At 36.8% G+C, this 23,653-nt stretch overlaps 1 protein-coding gene and 1 long non-coding RNA gene across 4 annotated transcripts in view; one reads left to right on the forward strand and one right to left on the reverse strand.

Moving 5' to 3' along the window:
• The window catches only part of LOC112814987 (uncharacterized), a 58,437-nt gene that overhangs the window by 16,549 nt on the left and 18,235 nt on the right, over nucleotides 1–23,653 (forward strand). Inside the window, exon 2 of the long non-coding RNA XR_003205904.2 lies at nucleotides 16,029–16,100. This is a non-coding gene — a long non-coding RNA (uncharacterized lncRNA). The remainder of the gene's footprint in view (nucleotides 1–16,028; nucleotides 16,101–23,653) is intronic.
• The window catches only part of FNIP1 (folliculin interacting protein 1), a 153,951-nt gene that overhangs the window by 10,905 nt on the left and 119,393 nt on the right, over nucleotides 1–23,653 (reverse strand). For all 3 annotated transcript variants that reach the window (XM_025860762.2, XM_025860765.2, XM_073878627.1), the window contains 4 exons: nucleotides 16,952–17,098; nucleotides 15,939–16,108; nucleotides 11,246–12,671; nucleotides 10,260–10,428 (listed from right to left, as the gene is read on the reverse strand). In XM_025860762.2, coding sequence (XP_025716547.1) covers nucleotides 10,260–10,428; nucleotides 11,246–12,671; nucleotides 15,939–16,108; nucleotides 16,952–17,098 — 1,912 coding nt within the window. The remainder of the gene's footprint in view (nucleotides 1–10,259; nucleotides 10,429–11,245; nucleotides 12,672–15,938; nucleotides 16,109–16,951; nucleotides 17,099–23,653) is intronic.

Below are 23,653 nucleotides of genomic sequence, written 5' to 3' on the forward strand. Positions count from 1 at the left end.
AAAGAAAGAAAGAAAGAAAGAAAGAAAGAAAAAGAAAGAAAGAGGGAGGGAGGGAGGGAGGGAGGAAGGAAGGAAGGAAGGAAGGAAGGAAGGAAGGAAGGAAGGAAGGAAGGAAGGAAGGATCCTACAGGGGCGCCTGCGTGGCTCAGTCGTTAAGCGTCTACCTTTGGCTCAGGTCATGATCCCAGGGTCCTGGGATCAAGCCCCGCATCAGGCTCCCTGCTCGGCGGAGAGCCTGCTTCTCCCTCTCCGACTCCCCCTGCTTGTGGTTCCCTCTCTTGCTGTCTCTCTGTCAAATAAATAAAATCTTAAAAAAAAAAAAAAAGAAAAGAAAAGAAAGATCCTACAGTGCTCAATATTTCAACATCTTTCTATACTTAGAAAGCTAAGGATTTATTCACCACTGGCCATATGGAATAGCAGTAATAAAACTGAGATTAAAAACTGTAATTTCAGGGGCACCTGGGTGGCTCAGTCATTAAGCGTCTGCCTTCCGCTCAGGTCATGATCCCAGGGTCCTGGGATCAAGTCCCACATCGGGCTCCCTGCTTGGCAGGAAGCCTGCTTCTCCCTCTCCCACTCCCCCTGCTTGTGTTCCCTCTCTCGCTGTGTCTCTCTCTGTCAAAAAATAAATAAAATCTTAAAAAAAACCAAAAACTGTAATTTGAAGTACTTGAACCCAATGGCCTTTTTCCTTTCAAACTTGTACTGTTACTACAATTTTATAGCAAAGGATGTAGGTTTGCTCCTTGATAAACCCAGGTTTCGCACGCCCAAAGGATATCCTTTTGCCCAGTAAATGAAGAACCACTATGAATAAGGCTTTTGGCTTGACGCTAAGTAAACAAAGACAATGGAGCTCACAGTCCTGTGTGGGAGATAAAAATAAATACAACTGGCTATAAAGAGACATATGTGTAACAGACAAAATAGATACCAAGTACTGAGGTAGCAGAGGAGGGCAATAATGGGTTCTTGTGTGAGTGGGAGTTTCACAGAAGTGACACAGGGACATAACATTTAAGTGTGGATTGGATTACTGGTGAAAAATCAGAGAGGAATAGGGACAAATCCGTAAGAGAGAATACCATGAGAAGACTTAGAGACATAAGTAGATGCATGTTACTGAATTAGTGAAATGTGATACTGAGAAGCAGTGACAAAGAGAATGGCAAAGAAAAAACCTGGAAAGATACACTGTGAAAACTTTCCATGAAACTCTAAACTTTATATTTGTTGTTATAAAATAGTACTCAAATATTTCTTATCCACCTCTTACCAGGAATATAACATTTTTCAGTTCACCAACTTAATTACTGAAATATAATTTTGGAAATGGTACATACATTTAAAGATGTAAGGTATACCTTACATTTTTAAGAAACAAAATAACAGTAAACATATTTTAATGTAAGTATTTCTGTGGTTATAAAAGAAAAATAAGGCAGGAGGCATGATCAAATAACCAAAATGGAATAACAAACTGTTAAAGGCAGACACTACTTTCAAAAGCAGTGGGCATCTTTAGGAAATGATATTTATGAAGGGGGTACATCCATTACCCTCACAAGGAAATGCCTAAACAGATAATGAGGAAACGGCTACAAAATACACCTTGCTTAAAAGGTTACAAACCATTTTAGAAATTAACTTTATAGCCCTTCAATCAAAAGGCATGTGGCTAAGATTTTTCTTTTTTTTTCCTTCCCCCCCCACAAGTTTTTATTTACATTCCAGTTAGTTAACATATGGTGTAATATTAGCTTCAGGTGTAAATATAGTGATTCATCACTTCCGTGCAACACCTGCCTTCCTTAATCCGTATTACCTATTTCATCCTCCCACCTCCTCCCCTTCCCCTCCAGTAACCACGTTTGTTCTCTATAGTCAAGAGTCTGTTTCTTGGTTTGCCTCTCTTTTTTGTTTGTTAAATTGTTTATCTAACCAAAACCTATAAAAGCTACTTTGGTAAAAAAAAGGAAAATGGTCCCAAGTCAGTAGTCTCCCAAGTGAGAAGGGCTTAAAACCAAGCTTATGATCAGAAATAATTCAAAACTGCTTTAGAAGTTGTTGAAAAAAAAAATGGGGGGCAGTGCCAGTCATTCATTTTGATTGCTTGTTTTCACTCAATGGACTGTCATATGCAATGTCCTAATCTGATAAAATTTCAATTTAGACAATCCCAGTCTTTCTCTTCATCATCAATGTCTGGAAAAGAAAGCCTATAACAAATGGGAGTATATTCATCATCAATGTCTGGAAAAGAAAGCCTATAACAAATGGGAGTATATTCTCAAGTAAGACCTTGTAGTGGCCTCCTCCACAATTTTTCCTGAGCTTGTATCCAGCTTCAGATACTTCCTAGTCACAAAATGAAGTAATTTATGTGAGACGGCAACAGTAAATATAAAGCTTTATTTTTCTTAAATCTTCTGAGTTTTATGACTTCTATAATACAAATTCATCCACAACCTTACCAGCCTTTTTTCTCTCCCAAGCATTTCCGGAATGTCAATACATAAACTGTCCAATCTCTTCTCTGGCAGATACATATTCCCATATCTCCACCCTATAACAAAACCTGGTTTTTCAGTTGCCTGCTAAGTATTCAAACATGGCCTAATAAACTGCACGTCTGAACTAAAAATGTACCAAATCAACTTCAGTGTACTCTCTTCAAAGAACATGAAAATAATCCTAACCTTAAAACCTGGCCAATATCACATTTCTGGGAATCCAGACTAAAGAAATTATCCTAAATTCTTAAAACACAGAAGAAGTATCAATGTTAATAACAACAGTAAAAGGAAGAAAAAGTTGAGCAACAGAGAATAGAAAACCCAGAAATAAATTCATGCATAATGCTCTATTAACATATGATAAAGCAGCCAAGAATATACATACAATGGAGAAATGATAGCCTCCTTCAGTAGACGGTGCTAGGAAGACAGCCAGAGGCAAAAGAATGAAACTGGATCCCTATTGCACACCATTACACAAAATTCAACTCAAACCAATTAAAGACTTGAACATAAGACCCAAAAGCATAAAAATCCTAGAAGAACAAAGGAAGTAAGCTCTCAGGTATCAGTCTTGGCAATGATTTTTTGGATTTGACACCAAAAACCAAGACAATGAAAGCAAGCTATACTAAAATGCTGCTGCACAGCAAAGGAAATCATCAGCAAAATGAAAAAGCAGCCTACGGAATGGGAGAAAATATTTGCAAACCATAAGAGGTTAATATCCAAAATATATAAGGAATTCATACAACTCAACAGCAAAGGAGGAAAAAACAAAACAAAACCCTAACAATCTGATTTTTAAAATGTGCAGATAAACTGAATAGGCATTTTTCCAAAGAAGACATACAAATGGCCAACAGGTAAATAAAAAATGCTCAACATCACTCATCACCAGGGAAATGCAAATCTAAACCACAATGAGGTATCACCTCACATCTATCAGAATGCTGGTTATCAAGACGAGCATATCAAGTATTGGCCAGGGTGTGAAGAAAAGAGAACCCTTGTGCACTGATGGTGGGAATGTAAACTGGTACAGGCACTATGGAAAACAGTATGGAGCTTCCTCAAAAAATTAAAAACAGAACTACCATATCCTCCAGCAATACCACGTCTAGGTACACATATATTCAAAGACATGAAAACAGGCTATCAAAGAAGTATCTGCACTCCCGTGTTCATTGCACCATTATTCACATTAGCCAAGACAGACACACCTAAGTTTCCATCAATAAATGAATGGATAAAGAAGAAGCAACACACACACACACACACACACACACACACACACACACACACACAGAGGAATAGTATTCAGCCATGAGAACTCAAGATGGAAATCCTGCCATTTGCAACAATACAAATGGACCATGAGGGCATTATGCTAAACGAACTAAGTCAGACAGAGAAAGACAAATACTGTATGATCTCGCACACCTAGAATCTAAAAAAAAAAAACCAAACTCACAGAAACAGAGAAGAGATTGGTGGGTGATGGGGGGTGGGGGCAGGATGGAAGAAATGGATGAAGTTAATCAAAAGGTACAAACTTCCAGTTACAAGACAAGTAAGTTCTGGATATGTAATGTACAGCATGGAGACCATACTTAACAACACTGTATGTATATATGAAAGCTGCTAAGGGAATAGATCTTAAAAGTTCCCATCACAAGAGTGGTACCCGAGTGGCTCAGTCAGTCAAACATCTGACTCTTGATTTCAGCTCAGATCATGATCTCAGAGTCTTGAGATCCAGCCCCATGTTGGGCTCCTCCCTCAGTGGGGAATCTGTTGGAGATTCTCTCTCCCTCTCCCTTTGCCCTTCCAAACCCTATATACATATATACTATATATTAAAAAAATGTGTATCTGTAAAAAAGAATTTATATCACTTAATGGTATTTTATATATATATATATATATATATATATATATATATATAAAAGGCCCTAGTTATATATGTATATAAAATGCATATATATACATACACACACATACACACACACACAAGCACACACACACATAGAATAATGATGACAAGAAGATGTAAGACAGACAGTACCTAATATACACAAAACACCACATAGTATAACTCTGGTATATAAACAGTATCACTTTCATTACAGCCAAGGAAACTGAGGTTCTACAAAATTAAATGTCTTAGGATACACAGATAGGAATTGGCAAGTCTGGGTTTCATCAGATGCCACATACTACATAATGACTAGAAGAAGTTTTTATATTAAGAATGGCTGCCATCAAAAACTAATGTTGTACTATATGCTGGCTAATTGAATAAATTAATTTAAAAAAAGGATGGCTGCCAATGAATGGCAGAGTTGGAAAACTTGTGTTTAGCTTTCTACACATTTCAATTTTTTATATAGTAAATATATATATATATATTTTAAAGATTTTATTTATTTGAGAGAGAATGAGAGATAGAGAGCACGAGAGGTAAGAGGGTCAAAGGGAGAAGCAGACCCCCTACTGAGCAGGGAGCCCGATGCAGGACTCGATCCCGGGACTCCAGGATCATGACCTGAGCCGAAGGCAGTCGCTTAACCAACTGAGCCACCCAGGCACCCAGTAAATATATATTTAATTTGGTAATAAAAATGCCACTTTCTTAGAAACTGAGGAGTAAAAGACAAGACACTCTACCAACACAGTTCAGAAGAGTAAGACTGTATTTTTTTCAAAAGTACTATCCTCATGATTTATCTATTAAAAGATTCCTTTGGGATTTTCCATGTAGGCACATAAGAAATAGTTCTCATGTTAAATGTGATGGTAAAAAAATTATTAGCAAACAATAATTAAAATCATTAACTGTAAACTTTACAATGAAGAGAGAAAAACGAATGATAAAAAAATCCAACCTGTTAGTGCTAAGATTAAGTTTGGTATTTTAGTTTTCATTTCTTCAAAATTTTCTGTGATCTGCTTTGAGTGTAAAATATCTTATATACTTAAATGAAAATATAAGTGGGAAAGACTAGAAACCCAGTTATGAAAACAAAGGGCAAAAGACAGAAAGCTCTTACCTTTCACCATAGTGGAATGATTCCCAGAGCAATAGAAGTGGAACTCCTAATATAAAAGTCTTGCAAGCTTTGTTAATGCCAATTTTGCTACTTTATTTATATTTACCTTTGTTCATCTGTTTTAGAGACAGTGTTCTGTATATATTAAGCACAGATGCTTAAGAGCATTGCTGAAGAACAGGCAGATCAGGACTGATTTCTAGCTCTGCCATCCCCTATCTAATATAACTGCAAACACCTCCCTGTGCTATATCTGAAATATAGGAATGATAATAGTAAGTACCATAAAATTAAGTGAGGTATTACATTTAAGTACCTGACACACATTAAGGCTACAATAAAAACTAAATGCTTATTATTATTACTATTCCTCCTATTCCTAAGGTAAAAACCCTTTAAAACAGAAATGTTTTGTCTTCAATAGGAGACAGTCACCCCCTCCAGCTCCAGGCTTCCAGAGGCAACATCAAAGAATGTAGTGTGTGCTAATGGGTATAGATGGAGGGGAAAAAAAGACACTGAGTGACTGAGATCAAACATAAAGAAAGACAAGAGGACACAAAGAGCATCACAAGGACCCACATCAGATTTCCTAACCAAGTATTTCAACAAATACTGAGTACTCTATCAGGCAATGGGGGGACAGAATTGAAAAAAATAGAAAAGGTTGCTATATTCTGAAGAACAAATACCATTAAGTGATATAAATTTTTTCCTGTGAAGCATTAAATTACTTATTAGTATCTGTCTCAGGCATTTATTTTTTTATGTGTTGTACTACACTTATTCATATACGTACATCCCTTACTTCCTCCATTACTGAGTAAATAACTTCAGAAGTTATTTATTTTTCATCCATATATTCCTTGGACGATCAGCACCATGTTCAGAACACAATATGTCAGTAAGTATTATTTGACTGGTGTTAAAGCATTGAGCAAGATGGCTTTTAAATATAAAGAACACGAGTTTTTTTGTTTCTTTGTTTTTAAGATTTTATTTACTTATTTGACAGAGAGAAAGAGAAGGAACACAAGCAGGGGGAGTGGGAGAGGGAGAAGCAGGCTTCCCACCCAGCAGGGAGCCAGATGTGGGGCTCGATCCCATCATGACCCAAGCTGAAGGCAGATGCTTAACGACTGAGCCACCCAGGCACCCCGAGACACGAGTTTTTATAAGTTTTCTTTTAAACTTTGTTTTTATATCTAGATTTTTCTGAATTTACCTACTATACAATAAAACACCAAACTTTACAACTTAAGATAATTTACTACAAACACAGGAGGTTTAAACCTTTCTAGCTAATAATAAAGGGAATACTTGCTCAGTGAGCCATATTTTCTCACCCATGATTTCCAGTTGGCTTTCTCCATTCCTAAATATGTTGTTCTCGCAATGGGAAAGGAGGTTTTGTTAAAAAAAAAATATTATTAGAATGACACATGGAATTGAAGAAATAGAAAACTCAACAAAAGCTGGTGACTTCAATACTCCACGCTCAATAAACGATGGAACAACTACACAAAAAATCAACAAGAACGTGGAAAAATCAGCAAGAACACAGAAACCTCTGCCCAAAAACAGGCAACTTTTTTTTTTAAAGATTTTATGTATTTATTTGACAGAGAAAGAGAGAGAGAGAGCACAGTGGCAGTGGCAGGCAGAGGGAGAGGGAGAAGCAGGCTCCCCGCTGAGCAGGGAACCCAATGCAGGCTCGATTCCAGGACCCCGGGATCATGACCTGAGCCGAAGGCAGACGTTTAATGACTGAGCCACCCAGGCGCCCCAACAGGTGACTATTTTTTCAACTACATGTGCAACATTCTCCAGGATACACCACATGCTGGGCCAGAAAACAAGACTCAATACATTTAAAAGGACTAAAATCATATAAAGTTTGTTCTCTGACCACAATGGAACCAATTTAGAAATGAAGAAAAGGAAATCTAAGAATTCCACAAATATCTGGAGATCAAAAACATACTTCTCCATAAGCCATGGGTCAAAGAAACAGCAAGGGAAATTAGAAAATATTTTGAAGTGAATGAAAATGAAAACAAAAGATTAAAATTTATGATCTTTGGTTAAAGCGGTGCTTAGAGGACAATTTAGAGCTAAATGCCTATGTGTGAAAAGAAAAAATACCTCAAATTAATAACCTAATCTTCCACCTTAATAAAAAAAAGAGCAAACTACATCCACAGCAAGCAGAAGGGAAGAAATAATAAAGATGAGGACAGAAATTAATGAGAAAAAAAAAGACCAAAAAAATAGAGAAAATCAGTGAAAACAAAAGTTGGTTTCCTTGAAAAGATTAATAAAATTAACACACCTTCAGCTAGGATAGGAATCAGCCAACTTATAAAGAGCCAGAGAGAGAAAATATTTTAGGCTCTAAAGGCTATAAGGTCTCTGTCTCAATGACTCAACTCTGCTCCTGTAGCAGGAAAACAGTCACAAAGTATATAAATAAATGGATGTAATCGTGTTCCAATAAAACTGAATTTAAAAAAGCAAGCCTCTTTGTCCCATGGGCCACAGCCTACTCATCTTTGATGCATATGGGCCAAAAAGAACTATTAATGAAGTCAAGTCATGAATGAAATCTTCTTTGGAATATGCTACTTTTAGGAGGGGAAAAAAAGAAAAACCACAGATTACAATAATCAGGAATAAAAGAGGGGGCATAACCAGTGAATTTACAGAAATTAAAAAGATTATAAATGGGGGCACTTGGGTGGCTCAGGCAGTTAAGTGTCTGCCTTTGGCTCAGGTCGTGATCCCTGAGTCCTGAGATTGAGCCCCACATCGGGCTCCCTGCTCAAGGGGAGTCTGCTTCTCCTTCTCCCTCTACCCCTCCCTGCCGCTTGTGCTCTCTCTTCCTCTCTCTCTCACTTGCTCTCTCTCAAATAAATAAAATCTTTGAAAAAAATTTTTGAAAAAGATTATAAATGTATGCTATGAACCATTTTATTCCAACAAATAAATGAAATCACTTAAATGTAACTAATTCCTAGAAAGACAAAAATTACCAAAATTGACTCAGGAAGAAATGGAAACTTGGAATAGATCTACAACAAGAAATTGAATCAGCAATTTAAAATATTCTCATTTTATAAAGTCCAGGAAGTTCAAATGACTTCACAGGTGAATTGTATCCAACATTTGGAGAAAAAATAATACCAATCTTTCAGAAACTCTTCCAGAAAACAGAGGAGGGAACACATCCATCTCATTCTATGAGGCAAGTATTATTCTGATATTAAAGCTACACAAATGTATCACAAGAAAACTATAGACTAATATCCCTCATGAATACAGATTCTAAAATTTGTAATAAAATACTAGCAAATCATATCTAGTAGTATATAAAAAGAACTATATACCTTGACCAGGTGGGATGTTTTCCCTAGGAATACAGGAGTTGGTTAACATCTAAAAATCTACCACCTCTCATGTCACCAATCACATTAACAGTTAAGGAGGAAAAACCAAATGATCGTATCAATAGGCACAGAAAAAGTATTAGACAAAATGCCGTATCCATTCATGACTTAAAGGTGGAGAGGACAAAGAAACTAGGACTAGAAGGAAACTTTCTCCATTTGATAAAGGGCATCTTTAAGAATCCCACAGCTAACATCACACTTAATAATGAAAGAGTCGATGTTTTCCCCTAGTATGAGGAAGAAGACAAGGATGTCCACTATTAGCACCTCTATGCAACACTGTACTGAAGGTTCTAGCCCATAAAATCAGGCAAGAAAGACAAAAGGCAGCCAGACTGGGAAGGAAGATGCAAGACTGTCTATTCATCGATGACATGAACGTGTACATAGAAAAACCTAAGGAATCCACACAGAAAACTACAAGAACTAATAAAAGAGTTCAGCAAGGTTGGGGCACCTGGGTGGTACAGCTGGTTACGCATCTGACTCCTGGTATCGGCTCAGGTCCTGATCTCAAGGTCATGAGATTGAGCCCTGTGTCAGGCTCCACACTCAATGCAGAGTCTGCTTAAGACTCCGTCTCCCTCCCCCTTTGCCCCTCCCTCACATGCTCTCCCTCTCTCTCTCTAAAATAAATAATTTTTTTTTTTTACAGATTTTATTTATTTATTTGACAGAGAGAGACACAGCAAGAGAGGGAACACAAGCAGGGGGAATGGGAGAGGGAGAAGCAGGCTTCCTGCAGAACAGGGAGCCCAACGCGAGGCTTGATCCCAGGGCCTGAGCCGAAGGCAGACGCCTAATGACTGAGCCACCCAGGCGCCCCTAAAATAAATAAATCTTAAAAAAAAAAAAAAGGTTCAGCAAGGTAGAAGAATATAAGATCAATATACAAAAATCAATTGTACTTCTATATAAGCAATGAACAATCTGAAAATGAAATTGAGAAAAGAACTGCATTCACATTTAAGCATATGCAATTTTTTTGATATCATAAATGACCTGATGATGAACACCCATGAATACAAACAATACTTTCTGTATTTAAGATTTATGTTTGTATAGATTCCTGAAACTCTCTACTTGCTTTCATGGTGACAGCTACAAAAGTGACAGATTAAGAGAACAATGATTGTGTTACATACTGAAGTATGACCAAAAATATACGGTAACTTGGGGGTTCTACCAGTTAACAAAGTTCATTCTAAATAAATTCAAGAGCAGTGAAGGTAACTCACCTGCACAGCATGAGACAAATCTGATACCAGACACTGACGGAGCCTATCATCATTCCCAATTCCTTGAAGGACAAAGTCAGGCACATAAGATGAGCAGTAGCCACCCAACAAGGACCTCCCAAAGTTGGCAATGTTGGGCTGAACAGCACTCACTTCAATCAATTTTGACCTGGAAGAAAGGTCCCAAAAGAAGGCATATCCAATTAGTAATACATATTTTATCAGTAAAAAAATTTTTGGACTCTACTAGTCTGTATTTCTAGTACCATCATTTTCTACAAAATATACTCAGAGTAAAATCATCCTTAAGTAAAAACTGGCCTAAGTGATAAATCAGACCACAAAATACTCCTTCCTATCCTGAAAAGAAGGTGGATGAACAACTATGTAATGACGTGAGTATAAATCTTTCATAAGAAACATCCGGAATGCTGTCCCTTGTGTATGTAATACATTCTTAATACAATCAGTAAATGAAAACCATCATCCAAAACAAAGTAGCTAAATATTAAATACATCACAAACCCAAAGCATGGAATATAACATTTCTCAAATATGAATCTTCTCCTTGTATACTTGACCCACAGTATACATTTCCTGTTTTTCTTTTAGTCTTCACCAAATTTATTCCTAACAGCCATTTCCTACTTTCTCTGTGATTACCTCTCTCTAGTTGCTGGGCTCAGCACAGGTCCATATATACGGGGGCATAATTCACTCCTAAATGACTTGAAAACTCCTAAGCAGAAAGAATCTCCTACATACATATATGCTTTTCTTTAATACCTTCACAGAACGTTTCTGGGGTACCTATGGGGCTCAGCCTTTAATCTTTCCTTAAAACCACACAGCAATAGAAGAGAATCTGTCCAGGACAATGATCTCTTCTTTTACATTAGTTACCACCAACCTTCAGAGACCATCTAAACAGAAGAATGGTACATATTTATATAGGGTCTATTATAGGTTAAAAACTTCCTACTTACCCAGGAAAAGGTATCTCATCTTCTTCTGCCCAATCTTCTTGCTCTCCTCCATAGTAACTGCTTACTTGTCTAGTCATATCATGACCTGTATCTTCACTTTCACTGTCCCCAAGGGCACTATCTGAACTTTCATTTCGTGGAATGTCCCATTCAGTTCCTACAGCAATTTTTTTCTCTGAACTCTCTTTATCCCCATGGGGGACAAGAATGGAGAGTGCATCTCTTTGGTCCTGCTGAGGAAAGCAGGTTTTACATGAATCCTGGTGAACTGTTTCTACACATTTACAAAATTCACTGTTCTGTTTGCTATTTTTTGTACACAATCCTTTTGAAAATTCTAACATACAGCAATGTTCTTTACTGTCTGTACTTGTTTTAACTGCAATAATATCATCAATAGTCCTGGTTTCAATTGAATCATCATTAAAATATTCATCAAATAAGCTCATGCTTTCTGGGTCTGAATGATTCCAACAGGGAGGTTCACAGGTTTCTCCAGAAACCATGTTTGGTATATCAGACTCGCCGCATTGGTCCTTAGTTGTTTGTTTAGTTTCTTGATGCTGCTGATCAATAGCCCCTCCTTCTTCCTTCAGTGGTTTGGTGTGGTGCCTGGTAATCTGATCCACCACTGCCTGACTCCTGAGTTCAGTATCTGAGTCAGGGGACATAGAATCTCCAATCAAGAAGGTAACCTTTGTCTGTGATGCTTCACAAGAAAATGCAGCAGTCAAAAGCTTATCTGGAGGTTTTTTTTCCACAACCATTCCTGTGGATCTCAACACTTTGCCTGTGTGATTACCTGAACCCAGCAATTCCTCATTATGCCATGTTTCCTCTGCTGGCTCTAAGCCTGATTTTGACAAGGCACATTTGTCTACTGGAGCAGATCCTGTGCAAACAACGGTCTCTAACTTGGTGTCAAGGCAAGTTCTTAATTTATCTCTGAACTGTTTAACATCAACAGCATTTTCTTCTTGGCAGTCAGAGGGAGAAATCATTTGACACTCATCTGAAATTCCTAGCAGCTCCTTAGAGCTGTTTTGAATATCTTCTCTCTCTTGTTGTGAAACATTCTCTATATTTTGCCCAAGGAGTGGACGACTGCAATATTTACAGCTACAATTAGGAGTCCTTGTTTCTTCTGGGTCTTTAAAGAGCAAACTGCTTTTGTTTCTATGCACTGTGATAAGCACATACTCAGATTCTTCTATTTCACCTTTCTCTAAAGTGGTAGTAATTACTGTGCCTGGCATAACAATGGCTTCATCTTCTCCATTTTCTAAAAGATGGGTTTCTTGAAGTTCAGAGCATCTTATAAAATAAGTAAGAAAATAAAGCAGCCTCTGGACCATGTCTTGTCGTTTGCCAACCACCACAGTCCTCGCTAACCGTACAGGAGAACCAATAGCGCCATACAAGTCCCCTGCAATGGAAGAATCAGTTAATGAACACATCCTCTCCTCACATAGCCAAGCGGGCTATTTCCAATGATCAGATATCTACTCTTATTGTATGAAGGTTAGTTCAGCTTTTACTCTAGTTCTTTAATAGGTGAGTGACTATTCAGGAGGATAGGATGAGATAAATGGTATTTACCAAAGAGAAAGGTGAATAGAGGGGTCTTCTAGTTTCCTCTTTAAGGAGCTCCTATGGTTCTGAAACCTCAACCAAAGAGTTAATTGTGAAAGTCACACCGACCAAGAGTATTCTCTGTGCCAGGCCTCATGCAGAGCACTTCACTGGGGCAGAGAAGTACTACCTAAAGAACTATATGCGAAAGGATTCTATAGCTGCATCTAATGCAGAGGAGAGAAAGCACAGTATCTACTGGGGGGCAAGGAGAAAAGGGAGTAGTGGTAGAACGTGGAGCAGAACTGGAGTAGTCACATCACACACTTAACCTTTCTTGATTAAATCACATCTGTGAACCTTAACTGTTACTGCCCTACCTAGGACCCCAACCTAGTTCCCATGTTTTTAAAAGCCCTTCTATTTCTTAGGGGATTGGGTACTCAGAAAAGACCAGAAAGGACAAGAAGAGTGAGACCTATCCCAAGAGGAAAAGAAGGGGCAACACATTCAGCCATGTGGTTCATTTTCACTTTTGTATCCACACTAGACGCCAACATAAGAAAAGGGCAATGGGAACCTAAGAGTTATCAATGTAATTTCTGTATTTATGCTATACTCAAATTAGATGCAGAAAAAGGTGCCAAAGCACACTTAAAAATAGAGAATACAAAGTCATTAATTTAAATATAATTCAATTTTAGCAAGTTATCTGTATACACACTTTAAAGCCTAACTCCCACACTTTTTAAGGGAACAAATAGGTCTCAGATAAATATATGCTATAGACAGCACTATGACAATTTTTCTCCTCTAATTAATACACTGGCTCTAATGCCATCACATGCCACTGTCCAAAACTACTCCTAAGGTTCTCATGAATTACCAAATAAACTGAACTGCTTTGACATGGCAAGTGAGTCTTTCCTGACCGGTTCCACTTTACTTTTCCAGGTTTATCTTCTTATAGTTACACTTTTTCATCATTATTCGCACTAAGTCCCACTTAAAGAAGACTACTTAAACCGGAACACTGAATCAACTCAGCACTCTTAACACCTAGACCCCTTTCCTCATGCTATGCGCTTGCCCTTTCCTCTGTTTCTCTGCCAGTCCAAAGCTTCCCACCCAAGCATCCTCCCTTGGGCAAAAGTAAGCTTCCCTAACTGAAATTTCACTGAACTTTTCATTTCTTTTATAATTCCTCTTTGAATTATCATTATTGTCCTCATATTTATTACCTTCAGTAATAAACTGTCCACTTATTTTAAGATTGTATTTATTTGAGAGACAGAGAGCGCACAAGCATGCATGCACAGGGGGGCGGGGCAGAAGGAGAGGGAGAAGCAGACTCCCCACTGAGCAGGGAGCCCAAAGAGGGGCTCTATCCCAGGACCCCGAGATCATGACCTGAGCCAAAGGCAGACACTTAACCTACTGAGCCACCCAGGAGCCCCTAAATTGTCCATTTTTTTTAAAGATTTCATTTATTTGAGAGACAGAATGAGAAGAGAGAGAGAGAGCACGAGAAGGGGGGAAGGTCAGAGGGAGAAGCACACTCCCCCCGAGCAGGGAGCCCGACACAGGACTTGATCCCGGGACTCCAGGATTATGATCTGAGCCGAAGACAGTCACTTAACTAACTAAGCCACCCAAGCACCCTAAACTGTCCACTTCTTGAGGCTAAGAACTGCATTTCATCTTTATATGCTCCAATGCTCTTTGCATAGGGCCTTATATATATTATGCACTCAATATATGATTACAGAATTGAAAATAAATTTGAAATGTCCAAAAAAATAAAATGCTACTGAATTACTTGATTTGAAAAAAACTAAGTTAATACCCATACAACGGTATACTACCCAGCATAATAAAGGCATTGACTAGTACTTAAACAACATAGGCAAATCTCAAAATAATTATGTTGAATGAAAAAAGTCAGAACAACCAAAAAAAGCATGTACTGTATGATTCCATTTATATCTAGAAAATTCAAACTAATCTATAGTGATAGAAAGCAGACCAGTAGCTGCCTGGGTATGGGGTGAGGGGTGGAAGGTGAACAGGGAGAGTGGGGAGAAACAGGAAGGAGGGATTACAAAAGGGCATGAGGAAACTTTTCGAAGTGATGAGTATGTTTGCCATCTTGATTTTGGTGATGGTTTCAGAGGTGTTTATATTTTGACATAAATATCAATACTTACAAAATTGTATATATATGTGTTTGCTATGTGTCAATTATTCCTCAATTAAGTAGAAGAAAGTAAAGGAGGGATGGAGGGAGGGAAGAAAGAGAAAGGGAGGGAAGTTACATGAATAAGCTACATGACAACCTGCCTGGCAAGCTCACTCATCAGCACAACCTAAGAGAAGTTTCTATCAAGTCATCAAAATGTTCTCATTGGACTCCTCCCCCACGACCTAATAGTAAGAGAAGCAGTAACAGCAGTCACGTTTACCAGACACTGTTCTTAAGCACTTTACAGGTATTCTCTAATTTGTCGTAACCTTATGAAGTATGTACTACATATTATCCCCAAATTATAAACAAAGAGACTGTGACTCACATGTGGTCTGTGTGACTCACATCCTGTACTTTTAAGCACCATGCTACAATACCTTCCTAATGACTGTCAACTCATCAACCATCCCTTCTCTCCTGGGTTACCCATTTATTTAACGGGGCCTCACAATAAGGGAAACATTTTCCAAAATTACTCAACAAACAAGCAAAAGTGGAAAACAGAAATCTCAATGACTGCTTCTCAGTTAACCAAATTTATTCTAGCTATCATAGATGACTGTGATTCATTCTTTCTAGGCAAAGTACATTAACCTAAAACTCCCTAAAGACCCTGACGTTATGAGTAAATCAGTCATGATCCTGCTTCTCTAGCTCTCACTGCAGTTGTGTATCTAGAAGAAATTGATATTAGACCAAAGATGGAGATGGTTTCGCAGACATGAAAAGGACAAGGAAAGAAAAAGTGCTTTAGAATGGAGGAGGTAAAAGAGAACATCTTGTTTCTTAATTTTTGTTTTTGCTATAAAATAACCCCAGACAGCTACACAAAAGTTTAAGTGTTATGCATCATGTAAGAGTTTTCAGACTACATACCTAGTTGTGCCCAAAGTGGGTTATATGGATGAGTTTTTGCCAACATGTCCACACTCTGAGAGGAATGTTTTTCTAAAAATATTTTTATAGGTGGTTGTCCATTTGGCATGACCGTTGGAACCCAGGCAAGATGATTGGTCAGAACTGCAGTGATGAGTGCTGGTAAGAATCTGAAAACAAAACACATCCTATCAGACTCCATTCTGCCTTCATTAAACCTAATGTAAAATGCCGTGACATAATAAAGCAGAGAGAGTACATACTCTCATGTGGCCAAACAGCATAAAAAAAGGAGAGGAAAGAAGAAAAGACAGGCATGTCACCTGGACGAAAATGAGAATAAAGTTTTTGGATGGGTAGGAGTTAAAAAAAAATCCTTAAAATAAAAAACAGTATTCACACAGAGCTGTATCTGATCATAATTACAAAGCAAAAATGCCATTTTACTTGAAAAACTGGTTTATTTTCAGTGTTTATAATGAATCAACCAACAGGACTGTACATTTCCAAATTACTGAATGGGAAAATGAAGGAAAGTATTAAGCAAACTTTGCCTACCATCAAAAAGATGGCTTCTAGGAATTTGATGAATGGTTACAAGCAAACAGTATGATAAAATATACATTAAATATGTATCACTGGAATCCTGGCACTTCATTTTTTTTTACTTATTTTCTATAGAATGAAACTGTGTAAGTGGATGCAATTCACCAAAAAATGGGAAGCCTCAGAGAGTTCTGTAAGTTGTCAGGAATTTTAATTTAACACATAATTAAAGACCTTTTTACTGTTTTTTATTCATTTCATTCATTTTACTGTTTTCTGTGGCCTTCATCCATATCCCATCTCTTAATTATCTTTTAGAATTGTTTTGGTTATTAATAATAAGAAATAATTCCTAAAAACCCAGTTAATTATTTCAGTTTTGTAACTAGATTTGATCACAATCTAAATATCAAGTTATACTAAATAATATCTAAGATATAAAGAGAGACAAAGAGAGAAAGCCATACTGATTTTTGGAAGCATTTTCCATTAGAAAAGTGAACTCCTTCATGAAACGATGGCAAAGCTGGTTCTTTTCTGGAGTCCCCGACATCATTGTAAGCCAGACAGGCTCTCCAATTCGTGGCATTGTATAAAGATTACAAATTGTTGTTCTAAAAAGAGGAAAACACATTATGAAATTCACAGTTCCCAAAATTACATACTCTTAAAAGTTTATGTTACCAGTTTGGGCCTCACAGGTAGATTATTAAAGCTTTCAAGAGGCCACAATGAATCAAGTCATTCCTTCTTTGTCACCAGCATAGTACCACAGGAAATGTTCTACACATGAACTCAAAATATGTTGGTTCTGGGGCTGGCTCTAGCCCCAGTGACTGTGTCCCCTCAGGTAAATTACTTCCCTATTTTAAAGCATCAGTTTCCTACACCTGTAGAATGAGAGCATAGGACTGGATAATTTCTAAAGTCCTTCCTGCTCTACATTTCTAAGGTATATGCCATACTTAAATATAATGCAAATTATCAACAACCTACAAAAGAAAAATATTCTGAATTGGATAATAGCTTATCCATATACCCACTCAAAACAATAGTTTATCAGCATCATTTTGTTGCCATGCTGAAACCCTTTAGTAAAATTCTGAAGGATGATGAGGACACTATATCTGCATACACTATTTTACGACTCTCAACCTCCTGAAGCTTTTCCTTGAATCAGCACAAGAGAGCATTATTGCACAATTATGATGATGCTTTTCTGGCTGCTGTCTCTTGCATTTAGACAACAGCTAGTCCCATGACTTGCACTTTCTCCTGAAAGCTTCATGGACATCTTTAAGTATCAATCATTTTCCTTCTACATTAATATCTATTCAGCCAAGTCCTATACGCTCACTAGATTAAGAAACTCCTACAAAGTTGAGGCTTAAGAAACTAGCTGATCTCTTGGAAGATACAGAATGGTGCTGTACTTTCTATTCTCTAGAACAGTACTATATGATAGAACTTTTGGCAAAGATGGGAATGCTCTGTATCTATGATATCCAAGATGGCAGCCACTAACCATATATGGTTACTGAACATGAAATGTGGTCAGTTTGATGAACTGAATTTTAAATTTTATTTAAGCATCCACATGTGGCTAATGGCTACTATATTAGAAAGTACAGCTCTAGAAAGTTCTCTGAGATCTTTACAAGCTCTAATACCTACTTCAGCATAATTCTCTAACACCTAGAATCCAAAAAAAGAAAAGAATTCTCTTGCCTATACAAGTTTTATTGAATCTTGACCCAGTATGAAGATGAGATAATATAATTGATAAAAGTGATAAACACAGGTCACATTATGAGTTCTTGGTAGGGCATAATATCATGGCTGAGAACTTTAAAAGAAAGAAATAAATGGAAAGAGTTCAAGGTATTTTATAGAGAAAAATATGATTCAAGTATCAACTAGGAATATGTGAAAATGCTAAATGCTAAAGCCTATTAAGGATGTCCAGATAAGATGGAAAAGCAAACACCAGTGTTTATCTCCTTTCAGTTCTGATGTCTCAACTGAATATCAGTTAAGGATTTGAAAACAGATAAAACTACTATAACAAATAAAAATGGAGAGTAATCTTAAAATTCTAGTTACAGATTTAATAAAATTGTGCAACCCAAAACATAAGAGAGGAATGTTAAGTGAAGGGAGATGAACATATTGGTTTATAGCGCTCAAAGAAGGGGATGTGTACATAAAGGAGCTAATCTGCTCCACTGACACAAGAAGAGGCTCAGGACTCACAAGTTTCTAGTAAAGCTGAGGGCAGGAGTTATATAGGACTATAAACTGGTAGATTAATTCAAGGTCTGTAAATGGTTGGTGACCTCTTTCTATAACCTTTTTTCCCAAAGAATGACTACAGACAGAATAACAGACGTAGCAACTGAGTAATCCAGAGAAGTAACATTGCCCAAACCCTTCCTGATATTTGAATCTTTCACAGTATATAAACATATACAGTAAATCTTGTGGCATTAAAATATCATGGGAAGAAGGGACCACAATTAGGAGAAAAAAATGTGTTAAATATACCCCTTCAGGAAGTGATAATGAAAACAGGTTGAGAAACACCGCCCTAAAGTGAAGTTCTCCAGTTTGTACCTAATTATGCGCAGAACTCGCAACCTGTATTTTAGTACCTTGCTCTTAACTATGGACAGGCAACCACAATATTGATACAAAGGGAAAGCCTCCAAGGACAGAGGGACACAAACAGAAAAACGGAAACACACACACACTTACAGAAAAGGACTCCAGAGAAAACAGTAAATAATACATTCAGAAAAAGGGAAACATGAAAGAGATATAAAAGATCAGTCAAGGAATGCCAATTACTAACAAAAAAAATTCAAGAGAGGGAAGACAGAGGAAAATAGATAAAATAGAAAATTTACCAGAACTGGAAGACAAGCCACTGCCAGAGCTATAGCGAAGCTAAATGACCAATGGGCAGGTATAAAGTCATGGCAGGAAATAAGTATGCTCCAAAATTGATAAATCAAGAAATAGCTGCATTAAGTATACTGCTTAATAATGTGGAGATAAATAACAAAAGAAAGAGGTAAGAGTTAAAAACAATGTTCTTGGGAAGTAAGAATGGGATACTAGAAGAGATAGGCTAGAGTTCATTTCTTTTTCATTATTAGATTTCTGGGCATGTTTAGTTTGTTTCTTAACCATGTAAATATACTTTCTGATTACAAGAAACACTGTATACATGAATGAATGAAATGATCAATTCGTTTTCCATGAGTTTCTTAAGCATATTTGTAACTACTACAAGTCCATGTGTCATAGGTCAGAGCCAGTTCACTAACATTAGTATAGTGGTCCACTGAGGACATTAGCTTTAGAATTTGGTGTTTAAGGCTATGTACTCTGACCTCAGAGTGTATCAAATGCAAAGAAGGCAAAGAAATTAATTCTGCAATAGTGCTTCTCATTATATACAACTCTATGTTGTCATCAGCAATCTAGAACTAATAGGGCTTTCTTCTCCCCTAATGATTATTCCCTAATTTTCAGTGGTAAGCAAGAATTTTTAGTCATCTGACCCTTTATTTTTCCTGACTGACCCTAAAGAATAAAAGACTCCTTTAGTTGGAAGGGAACTGTGGACGTGATTTAGTTTTCTTTGATATGCACAAAGTCTGAGTGAGAATCCAAGAACCGCATCTTTGCCAGATGGCTCCTAACTAAACATGCTTCCTGTTTCTCTAGGTTTCATGGCTTCTGCATGCATGTGAATCATTTCCTTCCTCTTCTCAACTACCCCCAAATCATTAATCATCTGGTCTCAGATAATCACATACTTTAAAAATTATATAATTGCTAATTTTTAATAAATTAATTTTAAAATTAAGTATGACGGATTCTCATTATTTGCAGTGATGTTCTATAAAGCTGATGCAAACAATGAATTAGTGAACAATGAATCACTGTTCCTAGGGAGAATACATGGTTAGGTTCCTGTGAATCTCTCATCAACATTTTTGTCAGCCCTTCAATACATAACCTTGTTTTATGTGGGTTTCTGTTTAAAGACACCTTATTTAATATACTACTGATTCATTAACACTGAATTCACAGCCAATAGCACTATGACTCATGCCTGAGTGAGCTTACATGTATTTTCTCTACAAGGCATAGCATAGCTTTCTTGCACTTTGGAACATTAGATACCATTTCAGCAATACACTTGGGGTGATTTTTAATAGCAAAATCACTAACAAAAAGTGCAAAATGCCAAAAGGCTACCACTAAATACATGTCAAAAGGATACCTGTTTACAGAATGAGTGCTGAAACAAGAAGGCAGAGCACTGGTCTTGTTCAATCTCATCTAGGAATGTATCAGGCTACTCAAATTTTTCACTGCTCTGCACATGTTACAAATGATCATAAAAGCACTGTGAGTATATTTTGAGGCTATAAATAAATTTCAGCAAGTAGGTGAATTCACAAATACACAATCTGTATATAATGAGGATCAAATGGATATATTTAAGTACTTCTATTGACAGACCTTTTAATAAAAATTATAAGTTTATAAGTATTTTTTTTAAGTTTATTTATTTGAGGGGGGCAGAGGGAGAGGGAGAAGCAGACTCCCTGCTGAGGGTGGAGCCTGACCCAGGGCTCAATCCCAGGACCCTGAGATCATACCCTGAGGTGAAGTCAGACACTTAATCCACTGAGCCACCCAGGTACCCCTTATAAAGTATTTTTAGGATTTTTTAAGAATGCTTAACTGACTTACATAGCCTTTCATATTTGTACAGTGACTGAAGTAAAATAAACTAATACAAAAGGAAAGGTACAGAATCATACATTTGCAATGATTTTACAACTCATATATATTGTAAATTCTAGACAATATTAAAATTCTAAAGCTAGGTCATATAGATTACCTAACAACATACCAATTAACTCACAGGTATTCTACTAGGAATGAATTTTCTGACAATATTTACTATTCTGGTAACCTCAGCTGGATCTACAACGACAGTTTCCTCAGACCTCAAATAGAGACTCTTGGCCTTTTTCCACAAAGCTTGTGATTGCAGAGAAGAAACTATCAATCCAATAATGTAAATGTAATAGTTCCAAGTGCATGGGCAAAGATTCACTGCTTTGTAACACTGCAAAATGTGAAACTCAAAAAGAATATTGCAGGATTCTTTTAGGCATATAAGCAAAAAGAATTGTTCAAACACATATCTGTAATAATTCCAGTCTAAAGTTAACTGAACAATTTGAATAAAATAAAAAATTTTAAAAATTAACAAAATACCCGATCATTCATAGCACATTTCTTTTAGTTATATTATCCACTTGAGGAAAAGCAAAACTCTTAAGAATCTTTGAACTTTCAAGCAAACTACAGATTAAATTTAGAAACTAAAAAGATTAAAACTTTTCATACTTCTCAAAAACCACTTACATTCATGACAAAGGCGTATTTTATAGGTTTGTCAAAGAGAAATCACTGTAGAATTCTTTTTCTGAGTCATGCAATTAAAATAAAATTTCCTATCTATGTAAATACAGATGAACTGGGCTACAAGGGAATGTATGAAGAGCAAAGCTGTCATAAACCCATAAACCATGAGAAATACATAAATAACCATTGTACCCAGCTATAATAATGTTTTAACTTACTATGGTATTAGGTTCATCATGTCTTGGTTTCAATAAAACGTAAGAACTTCTCCCATTGCATCCAATCTCTCTCAAGAATTTCTAAGCCCAGAAACTCATTATTTCAAAGTAAAATTATTCTCAAATGCTAACTCTGACATCCTCTCTCAGGGCTGGGCAGCCACAACTGTACAATGCAGGATACCTAGCATTGTAGCAGTACAGGTTTGGTAATTTTTCTCCTTGAAAACAGTTTAAGCTAGTAATTCTCAAACAGACTGTGAAGTAAAAATGCTAGGCTCTAGACCTACTGATGTGAACTCTAGGAGTTTGGGAAACAGTTTTCGTTATGTTTGCCTAGTTATTAGCTCATCACTATATTTTTCTTTTTAATCAGTGGTATTTAATGTAATTTAACTTCCAAACAAAATCAATTTGAGTTTTAGCTAAATGGAAATTTTGCAATTCTATTTCAATTCAGTGTGTTCTTATATAAAAATATTGATTAAAAAATATCTAAACTTCCAATTCCAGCTGACATGTAAAAAGCCTAGAAGTAATCACTTTAATCCTCAAAAGAAAAAGGCTGAACAAATTGAAAATCAGTGACTTTTCTTAGCTACATCACAGAACTGAGGTCAGAGGATAAATCATCACCCCGAAAACTAAACAAGAATCATAGCTAAGACCACCTTTCCTGAAGCAGATGCTTCTACGGCCAATAATTGGTAGGAATACTTAAACAGTGACTGACTAAATGGTGGCACAATGAAGATGAACTACCACTAAATGATTAAAAAACTCCTTGGGTACCAGTCTTAGGGAGACTGCCACACTTTCAGGGAGTACCATCAGATTTCCATGATGAGGATCAAAGAAACATCCTTTGTGTTTCAGAGAGGGAGGAAGTGTAACAATTTTTAAGTGCACCTAGGGCATTCTCCATAACAAACATCTGCCCTCCAAGAGTCCAACTATACCAGAGTCTTATCTGACCTAAGAAATGGGCAATTAGACAACTTCAACTGCTACTAGCCTTCTCACTCATCTATGAGGAGCAAAAAAAGACTAAGAAACACTTCTGAAGGTCAAAACCCAGGAATTCAAGCTCACTAAAAAGAATTAAGATTTAGTCACAAGATTATAGAACACTTCCTTCCCCCATTCCCAAACCTCACCACCAGACCATTTCAACAAAAAAACTGCTAAAAGACAACAAAAACACAGTCTGAAAAGACAAAGCATCAGAATCAAACTCAGATGTAAGACACAGATTTGTTATTATCAGATAGGGAAATGAAAATAACTATGATTGTTATGTAAATGGATCTAATGAATAAAGTAGATAACATGTAAAACCATATAAGTAATGTGAGCAAAGAGATGGAAACTCTCAGAAAGACTCAAAGAGAATGCTGGAAATCAAAAATACTGTAACAGGAATGAAATATGCCCTTCATCAGCAGACAGAACACAGCTGAGGGAATAATCAGTGAGCTTAAAGACAGGTCAGTGGGA

The sequence above is a fragment of the Callorhinus ursinus genome, unplaced genomic scaffold (genome assembly GCF_003265705.2).
Source record: "Callorhinus ursinus isolate GAN/ISIS: 27379988/994484 unplaced genomic scaffold, GSC_fseal_2.0 scaffold30, whole genome shotgun sequence".
NCBI lineage: Eukaryota > Metazoa > Chordata > Mammalia > Carnivora > Otariidae > Callorhinus > Callorhinus ursinus.